Source organism: Cariama cristata, unplaced genomic scaffold, assembly GCF_000690535.1.
Source record: "Cariama cristata isolate BGI_N322 unplaced genomic scaffold, ASM69053v1 scaffold10549, whole genome shotgun sequence".
Taxonomy (NCBI): Eukaryota; Metazoa; Chordata; class Aves; order Cariamiformes; family Cariamidae; genus Cariama; species Cariama cristata.
In genome coordinates this window covers 25,157-34,560 of record NW_009637400.1, presented here as the reverse complement: position 1 = coordinate 34,560, position 9,404 = coordinate 25,157, and the positions used below count along the sequence as shown (strand labels likewise).

At 46.0% G+C, this 9,404-nt stretch overlaps 1 protein-coding gene across 1 annotated transcript in view; it reads left to right on the top strand.

Moving 5' to 3' along the window:
• Positions 1 to 952: 952 nt before the first annotated feature.
• The window catches only part of EHMT1 (euchromatic histone-lysine N-methyltransferase 1), a gene marked incomplete at its 5' end in the record, with an annotated part of 31,740 nt that continues 23,288 nt past the window's right edge, over positions 953 to 9,404 (top strand). The window contains 6 exons of the mRNA XM_009708312.1: positions 953 to 1,021; positions 1,681 to 1,826; positions 6,292 to 6,518; positions 7,219 to 7,383; positions 7,895 to 7,977; positions 9,281 to 9,387. Of these exons, the coding sequence (XP_009706614.1) occupies positions 953 to 1,021; positions 1,681 to 1,826; positions 6,292 to 6,518; positions 7,219 to 7,383; positions 7,895 to 7,977; positions 9,281 to 9,387 (797 nt within the window). The remainder of the gene's footprint in view (positions 1,022 to 1,680; positions 1,827 to 6,291; positions 6,519 to 7,218; positions 7,384 to 7,894; positions 7,978 to 9,280; positions 9,388 to 9,404) is intronic.

The following is a 9,404-nucleotide window of genomic DNA, read 5'->3' as shown; positions in this document are numbered from 1 at the left end:
GTCCATGGTGCTGTCCCAGCCCTCCTGTCCCACTCCTCCATTCCTTGAAGGATTGCTGATTAAGCGTCTCCCTAAATCGCTGTCACTGCCCTCCGGGATCCTCTTGTTCAGCCCCCCAGGAAGGCGTTGGTTCCTCGGTGCTCACCCCCAGCCGCTGTTCCCAGTGCTGAACTTGCCTCGGATCCAGCATCTCCTGGCTGACCTGGATCCATCTGTCTGTACCCCCCATTGCTCTTTCACTTTCAAAGATTGTCTGGCTCTTTTGATAGAGGCATATCAAAGAGGGGGTGGGAGTGTTCACCACCAAGGGAGGGTCAGGATGGACGAGGATTGCTTTCACCAGAGCCTCTAGATGTCAAAAAGATTATGAAAGTGACAGTTCGGAAGGCGAGGAATCAGCTTTGTGATTTGTGGCCCTAGAAAAAGCTCTTAAACCTTTAAGATCTTGATGGGATTTTACATGAAAACTGCAAGGACTTTCCTTTTGCTTGTACGTCTCGAAATATCCCATCCCTTTGCTAGGCTTGGTCTTGCAACTTGTTGGCTAGAGGAAACTCCATAGAAGATGAAAGGGGCTTGTGCTCGGCTGATAGGGTCATAGCCGTGGGCAGGATGCTGCGGGGGGGGAGTGCTGCCATTGCCAGGGCAGCTAAAGAGGAATCTCCCTCAGGAATGAAGTTAATCTTTGAAACTTTGCAGCAAGATAAATCTCCTTTCAAAAGGTTAAAAACTATCAGCACACTTCCTTCTCACTGGGACTCAATCCCATAGCAAGCTTGTGTCGGGAAAGCTTGGGGCACTTGAGGGTGAACCAATCCAAAGGCAAACGTTTGAGGGTTTGCTTCTGTAATGAAAACGATGCAAACAGATGTTAAGACTGTGTAGGATTAGAAGAGGAATGGAGGACTAAAAGCAGCCCCTTTGTCATTAGACCAGTGTTTTGCAATCACAGGCTACCTAGTGATTGAGTTGAATCTAGAGGAGCCGCAAGAACATTCACACTTTGCCCCCATTCCTGGCGGTGAGCCCCCTCAAAAGCCATTATCCACCTTTAAACAGGTTTGAAAATGTTCAAGATCTGAGAGAAAGAGATGAGGAGAAGGCAAGAACATCTGAGCATCTTGCTGCTTTCTTTTCCCTGGTTTATTCTTTTTCCAAAATAAATAATTCTTGGTTGGCTGAGACCAAATAGTCCCAGGAATTTTGTTTTCCCATCTGTGTAATAAGCCTCTGCAAATAGAAGTTGTGCTTGCCTGATCTTCTCTATTTATCACTCCACTAACCAAATCTCCAACTCTGGGTGGTTTCCTACAAATTTTCTGGTGCCAGAGCACAGTGTTGTGGAGCAGGTGGGGAGGAGAGAGTGACTGATAAAAATCTGTACCTTATCATTGCTTTTCCTTGTTGAAGTTTTCTCAGAGTAAGCTGTTCTTAACTTATTATTCTTGATTTCATCACAAGTCATCTGTAGTACGGCTGTACTTAAAAAAATACAGGATGCTTTTGGAAACTCCAACTGATGTAAGAAAGGGGTCTTTTTTACAAGATTTAGATAATGCCTTGAAAGCGTTTCAGACATGGAATGGGAAGATGCCACAGGACATGGGTGGTGTTGATGGACTGCATCCTTTCTCCTGGAAGAGAATTTCAGAGTTGATTTACTGGTCTTTTGTATTCCAGGTCTTTCCAATGGTCCTGAAGCAATGGAAGTAGATGGTCTCCAGGAAGTCCCCCTCTGTAGCTGTCGAATGGAAACCCCCAAGAGCAGAGAGATCACCACGCTAGCCAACAACCAGTGCATGGCCACGGAGAGTGTGGATAATGAGGTAGGAGCCTGTCTTACAGCTTCTTGCAGACTTTTCTGCTGAGGACAAAGACATAAAGAATAAAAAGCTGCGTCAGGAACATGTGTTGGGTCAATCAAGGGCTCTGCGGTCTGCTAGAGTGGGAACCCACTGGTATGCAGGAACGGCAGGGCAAACATCTTGCTCGCTAGACTGAGGTCTCCAGCATTCTGCATGTATTGTACAGTTGGGTTGAAGCCACTCGGAAGGGAGGAGGTGGCGCGGTCTGCAATTGGAGAGGCGCTGGGTGGATCTCTGCTGCTTGTCCTGGCCTGTGTTGATCAAGTTGATCAAGTTGATATAACAGAGACACTTCAGCCAAATGGGCTCAAATACATTAACATGCATCAAAGTGAGAAAATCCAATCAGAGGAAGCTTGGAGCTGCTTTCCCTTGACTACGAAGGAGCTGATACAAACCTTTCCGTAGCCGCCTCTTGAGTTTCGGGAACTTGGCATGCCCTCCGCCGGCTCAGTCTGCCCCAGCCTTCCTCTCTCCTCCTCCCCCAAGAGGCTTCTGTTACAAAGCTTCCTATGTCCTGGCAACCCTGTCCAGCCTCCAGGTCTGGCTGACTGAAAATGGTTGCGCTCGTTGCCTTTCAGTCGATCGCAGCTGGGCTAGTTGGGCTGTACTGGTTCCAGAAGGGTGGAAGTAAGTGGCAGAAGTGACTCTCTCCCAGAGTCTGGAAAGTGAGACTGCAGAACGAGAACACGCTTGGTAGTTTCTCCTTGTACTGGGAGACCGTTGGGTTTCATTTAAGCTTCAGCTGAGCCACAGTCTCACTGCAGTGCTCTGGTACTTGCCGGTGGTAGGACAAGGAGTGAGACTATCCCTAGTTCTCCTGTAGGATCGCAGGAGAAGGGTGGATGGAGGGAGAAAGGGATAATTGGATCTGCAGCCCAGCTCTGCTTCTGTTAGTATGTGCTGGTACCTAGAGAGAAAGGGATTTCCAAAGCATGGCAAAATTGTTGCATTAAAGAGAGAATGTCCTGGAAACTTGTAGGAGAGAGGGGGACCCTAGGGTTTCTAAAGAAACAAAAGGTATATGGAAGAGTTACTTCTCATGTATATGGTGGTTTGACAGTTCTGTCCCTGGATAAATCAGAGAGGGAATAGCAGGGGCCATGCTTTATGTTAGGTTCTTTTTCATAATGGGATAAGTGACTCATAGATGTTACAAGAATATTATATGTGTGAATAGTGGGTTTTCCAGACTGTCATGTCCTTGGAGAACGCTATAAATAGTTCTGAGCATCCTGCTGCACTCTCTAATGATTGGAAAATAGCGATTAATCATTTCATACTTTTTTTAGAGTTTCTAACAAATAATATAGTGTGACATAATAATGCAGGGACTTCCTGACACAGACAGCGCAGCTTTTCACGTGTTAATCAAATTTCCTCAGCTCGTAAGTGAAAATCTGTGCAATGGTCCTCTCCTGGCACCCCTGCAGCCCCTGGGGTCTGTGTGTTAACGGCGATCAGTCCAACCAAGGTGTCACAACCACAGGTAGACTTTGCAGCTGGAATTTGGATAAGTTTGGATGCATTTGGATAAATTTTTGAATCAGAGACGCTAGGGGTGAATGATGAGCCTAGGTTGAAATCCATTCTCTTTTTCAGTAGGGGTGCTGATCCTGCAGAGGAGGTGGAGTTAAAAAAAGTTAGAAAGTCTAGTTTTGTTGAGAAAAAGCAGCAAATCAAACCTCAGCTAGACCAGCGGGACAGTCTGTGGGTGATGAGCAGGCACCATGTTCCTGACTGACTCCTCTGCTCATGGTGGCAGCGCACAGTAAACCATGCGCAGATTTCGTTAGGGATGTTTCCTTGTAGCAGCCTTTCATGTTTCTGTTTCTAATTTATAAATGTCCTTTGCCAAGCATCTGGGGAAAGGAAGGTTGTTATCAAGAGGAACTCACAGAACCCTGTGTCATGGTAGCAGGTGGCAACTGGGATGTGAAAATGTCGTAGATGTATGAATGGGGGCAGCAGAAGGAAGTGCTGATCCTTCTGACGCAGCAGAGCAAGTTACACTGGTTGGGAAAAATGAACCCCAATTACGGAGCCTACGGAGCCTGCTGCCGTTAACAGAACAAGGTGGTGCATGAGAAGACAGCTTTTTAAGCCCAGAGTTGTACATTGGTGAAATCCTTCGGAAAACATGCTCAAAATGTGACTTCAGCTGAGCTCTTGTGAAAGCCTGGCTGTTCATCCCTGTGGTCTGGGCAGGGGCCAGTGCTGGAACCAGTACAGACGATAACTTCGCTGGCAATAAAGAGCAATTATTTTTCCCTTTATCTTCCTGTGACTTATACTTTTGAACAGTAACAAGATTTAGTGCGTATAGTCTTGTTCTCTTGGTCACCGACACCCGCTCTTTTTTTCCTGGCAGAAGGAGAGCATATGTTGTGTGAGTCAGGCCCATGGGACTGCCCCTTCTGCCGCTGCTTGGCTGTTGCGTATTTCCAGTTATAATTTTTTTTTTTTTTTCCTTTGCAAGGAACAAACGACTCAGGGTCCACATGCATGTTAGTTAGTAAATGATGCATTTCTTCCTGTGAGAGCAGCTTTCACAGCTTCCTGCTGCACTGCTAATGCTATCTGGCACACATCTGAATTACAGTGAAAAAGCCAGTGCTCGTCAAGGCAGTGTGCAAAATCTTCCTCCGCACAAGCACAGAGAGTGTTTTGGTCTCCAGTAATTTCATTTCCTTTAATTTCTCCTGTTCCAGCTGGGCCGATGCACAAACAGTGTGGTTAAGTATGAACTGATGCGCCCGTCTAACAAAGTCCAGCTTTTGGTGCTGTGTGAGGACCATAGAGGGAGGATGGTGAAACACCAGTGTTGCCCTGGCTGTGGATACTTTTGCACTGCAGTAAGTCCGTGCTCTCAATCTAGGGAAGGGGGTACCTGTCGCAGTAGCTGGAAGAGCTGAAGGTGGAGATGGTACCTAAAGGGGTTTACTGACTCCCTGGCATCAGCTCCACCTTGTTCCACAGCACGTCAGGTGGTGTTTTCAAGAGGAATGTGTGTGAGGGTAGCTGCAATCGTCACCTTTATCTTCCTGGAGACCCCAAGGGGTGTTACTGAAGGGTTTTCACTGGGATTTCACACAGTGGAAGTCTTGCCTTAGGAATTTCTTTGGAACAAGGGTTGTGGTTTTTTTTTTTCTTTCTCTGTACAGATCAATCATATCAAAAATTACATTAGCTTGGTTTGTAAATGGAATCTATGTACACACGTCTCTGTCCCCCCACCTGCTCATGACGGTTTAGATGGGGAGCCTGAATGATGGCACTGGAACAAGGCAGTGTTTGAGATCTCCTGCTGCTTCTTCCACCTCTGCCACCAAGGCTTTTAATAGCGTTGGTCCAGTCTTTTAAGTCGTCAGCGTCCTAGTTTCCCTGTTGGTAAAGCTGAAAAACACCAGTTGAGGGCCTCACGGGGTGATGAGGAGGCTTGATTGTCTGATGCTAGTGTTCTTCAAGATGACTCAATGAAAGATGCTACAGTAGTCTCCAGCATTATTGTAATAAATGGAGCCATCCTGGGTGTTCATGCTGAGTCGAAGATCCTTTAAAAGATAAAATCCTCAAAACCCTTAAAGGCATTTTGCAAAACTGAAGTAGAGTTAATTAGATTGCTTAGGAGGACTGTGAATTCAGGAGAAGAGTGAGTTTTCACCAGCCTTTCCTTACATGCTCATATGTCTCTCAGTGACATGTTCCCGCTCACACAGGTGAACCTGGGAGTGTTTGTCTGTGCTATCCATCGCTAGTAACGCAGAGCACAGTAGGTCTTCAGGTAGCACTTACATCCCAGGGCAATGAATTCTAGGGTACCTTCAGTTCAGTTTGAAGGACTTTGCTGGAAAGAGAAAACAATTTTAAGAAAAGTTGCCCAAGTTTGTTGAATGAGCAGTCAACCACGTTATTGGGGTTAAACAAGATACAGAGCTGGTCCAAGCAGAGAAGTCGCATACTTTAGGTTATGTCAGGGTTAACAGGTGATTTAATTATATTCATGTAGGTCCTTGGATGGTTTGTGCGCAGCTTTGTTAGGTAGTTTTAATGCTGGCTCAGCACAAAGGTCTGAAGTTTTCTTTTCCAGTTTTGGGGGCGTCCTTACAGTACGCTGGCACTTCTGGAAACATAAGCAAGAACTTCAAGCGTTAGAAGAAAGAGCTGGAAATTGGGACTTCTTGGTTGTGTTTCCCAAGCACAATTAAAAAACTTGCTTTGCAGTCCCTAACCAAGTGAATTTTTTCCCTGTTACCTTGGTTTTGTTCTCTTCTAAAGAAGTGACAGTGCTTGCTTACTGTATTGGAAGCGCCAGGGACAAGAGTGGTGACGAATGAAGTATTTAAGAGATCTGCGGATGAAGCATGTAAAAGGGGTAAGGTACGTAGTGACCAAGGTGTGAATTTCTTCTATGTGGTTTTTTTAGGGCACTTTCATGGAGTGTCAGCCGGAGAGCAGCATCTCCCACCGTTTCCACAAGAACTGTGCCTCCCAGGTCAACGACATGAGCTACTGCCCACACTGCGGGGAAGAAGCCTCCAAGGCAAAGGAGGTGACAATAGCAAAAGCAGACACAACCTCGACGGTGTCGCTGACCTACGAGCAGCAGAAACCAACGGCTGTGGAGGGAAGGGCTGACACCACGACGGGGAGGTGAGCTTGGGAGCCTGTGGTGATCTCAAACCTCATGCCAGACTGTGCTTTGCATTTGAATACTTGTGCTCCTCCTGATGGAGCAACGTGCTCTCTGGTCCTGCTCTGACAAACCAAAGTCAGCTGCAGGAGTCTGCAAGTGTGTTTTGTGTTGCTCGCTGTGTTGGAGAAGAGCACAGCAACTGCTGGGTAAGCTGGGGCAGAGGCTGTGAAGATAGGAGGGGTTCAGGAGTTAAAATTGTTCCTTCATCTTATTGTTAGGAGTGGAATAATAGTGGAACAAGTTGATGTTGCCAGGTCTGCTAAGTGACAGGGAGGTTCATGCAGTACCTAGCTGTAGCTCCTGACTTGCACCAATGGGGACAAGTACAAAGAGAGGATGAAAACGCGGAGGAAAATACGAATCAAGCCATCCCTGCGTTGAACAGTGCTCTGGCTTCCTGTCCAATTCTAGTGGCTTGACCCATGTTCCTGGGCTCCCTGTAGCACAGAGTACCTCAAAATGTAATCATGGGGCAGTGCAGCTCCTTTTTGGGGCAAGTTCTTAGCAAAAAGGCTGTAAAATATACTGGTCTGTGTTTTGATTTCACTTACACTTACCTGTATTTCAAATCCATTTCCTTTCCTTCTTTGGCATAAGATATGCACCGTTTTGTATTTTTAATGCTTGTGCTTTGGCTGTCTCTCATTTTTTCTCCAGTGGCAGTGGGACGCGGTTGTCAGAGGAAGACAAGCCAGAAAGTTCGGCTGCTGAGGGGTTTGACATGGCTGGGTCTTCAGTTTTTCCAAAGCCTACTACTAGCCTGACCCAGGGACCAGTTAAAGAAACTCTGGAAAGTGCCCTGATTGCCCTGGACTCTGAAAAGTAAGAAAAAGATTGCTGGGTCTCTCCAGTTCCCAGCAAAGTTGCTTAACCTAAAGAAAACTGAGATTTAGCTTCTCTGGATTTTGGCCTCACTCAGACCTTTTTTTGTTTACTTCCATCATTTGTCACCCTCAACAGATGACTGATTCAGGAGAGCAGTTACAGCTGCAAATGTCTTATGGATTTGTCTGGAGGATTTAGTTTTTCACTGGCCCCACAACCGCAGCTGTAACTACTAGGACTTCCCGTTCACAGTAGTAAGACCCAGAATTTGTTGACAAGTGGCACTGAATAGATACGGCCCTCGTTAGAACAAGACTGTCTGTGGTTGGAGCTGGAAGTTTTAAGACCTCCTCTTGGAGACTTGTTGTTCGTGTGTTGTGCTGGCTCTCGGGAGCTGTACCACAGGAACAGACTTTGTTATGCGTAAGGGGTAGCAGTGGGGTGGCTTGAAATACCAGGAGTGTTCTTCAATGAGTATTAATTATGCCTCTTTTCCCCACTTCTGCAGACCCAAGAAGTTACGATTCCATCCAAAGCAGTTGTACTTCTCTGCAAGGCAAGGAGAACTGCAAAAAGTCCTGCTTATGTTGGGTAGGTGGCTTCTTCCCAGGACATTGCGTGTCTGGCTGTACTCCCAGCTCCTGCCAGGCAGCTGCCAGAGTCCAGTTCCCAGCATGGCAACACGTCATATTCCCCATTGCCCCTTGTGAGTGGAGTTGGAGGAGAAAGCCACTTCTGCAAGTGATGTGTCATTGGAAATGGCTTCATCTTTCTGTGAAATGTGGACCTGCTCCCAGCTTGTTTCTGCATTTGGGCACGGTTTTATCCAGAGAAGCTGTTTCTGCCCCCAAATGTCCTACACGTGATTTTTCCAGTCTGACAGAACTTTTTCTCTCCATGCAATGGGATAGTTAGGTATTTGCATCCAGTAGAGAGGTAATAAAAAGATGGCAGTCAGATTAAGCTGAGACCCATCAGCAAGAGAGCAGAACGGAAGAGCCCTTCAATACACGAGGTTTGTTTTGGGGGTACGTAGTTGTCTGTCACCAGTGACTTTGAGCTGCTGAACTTGTTTGTACCAACAAATATTCCCAAGGAATCTCCCCCTTTGAAGTACACAATGTTTCCTTGGGATCATTTCCTTTGCGTGCCAGTACTTTGCAGTACATTTTTGGATGCTTTCTGTTCTTTTAATTTATCAGATTCTTCTTTTTCATCTAGCAAGTGTTAGGTTCATTGTTCGTGTCTTCAATAGCACAAAGATGTTATTCACTGATATTTAACTATGGCCTCGTCATATGCAACATGTTATCATGCCCAGACATCTTTGGCTGTCATCATTATCTGTCAGTCTTTGCACAGCTGTGAGAATCTCTGGCCAGATCACAAGCTTGTATTAGTTGAAGAAGCTCCATCCACTTTGTAGTCCTGTGTTTGCAGGGATGCAACAAAGATCGCTAATGTTAATCGCAGTTAATAGTGGTGAGACAAAAAGGCCAAGTAGTACTGACTGTTGTTTCCAACTTCTGTGTTGCTTTAAACAAAGCAGCTTTTTTTTTTTTCTTTTTATCCTTGTATGGTGTTTGTTGGTTTTGTTGCACTGAGATAGTGAATTGTGAATCTGAGGGGCATGGCCTATGTAGAAATTGTAATGCCTTAAAGGTATTGAGTTCCATGGGGTTTCTGAAGCTCTTGGTTTGAGGGCTGTTGCGTATTGAATGTCCATGGGACTACCCTGAGAGCTTTCTGACTTGAATGTGTAGTGAGTCATGAGAAGGGCAGAGGATGGGCTGGGAACCCGTTCTTTAAAAGCCTTTAGATGAGACCTGGTTTTCCTGTTACACTTTTCTCTAATCTCTGAATTGTGGTTGAAAGCATCTCTGCTGTTTTTCAGTGGATGGAATTGACCCTAATTTTAAAATGGAGCATCAGAATAAGAGAACCCCTCTCCATGCTGCTGCTGAGTCTGGCCACGTGGACATCTGCCATATGCTGATTCAGGTCTGTCTCCACTTATG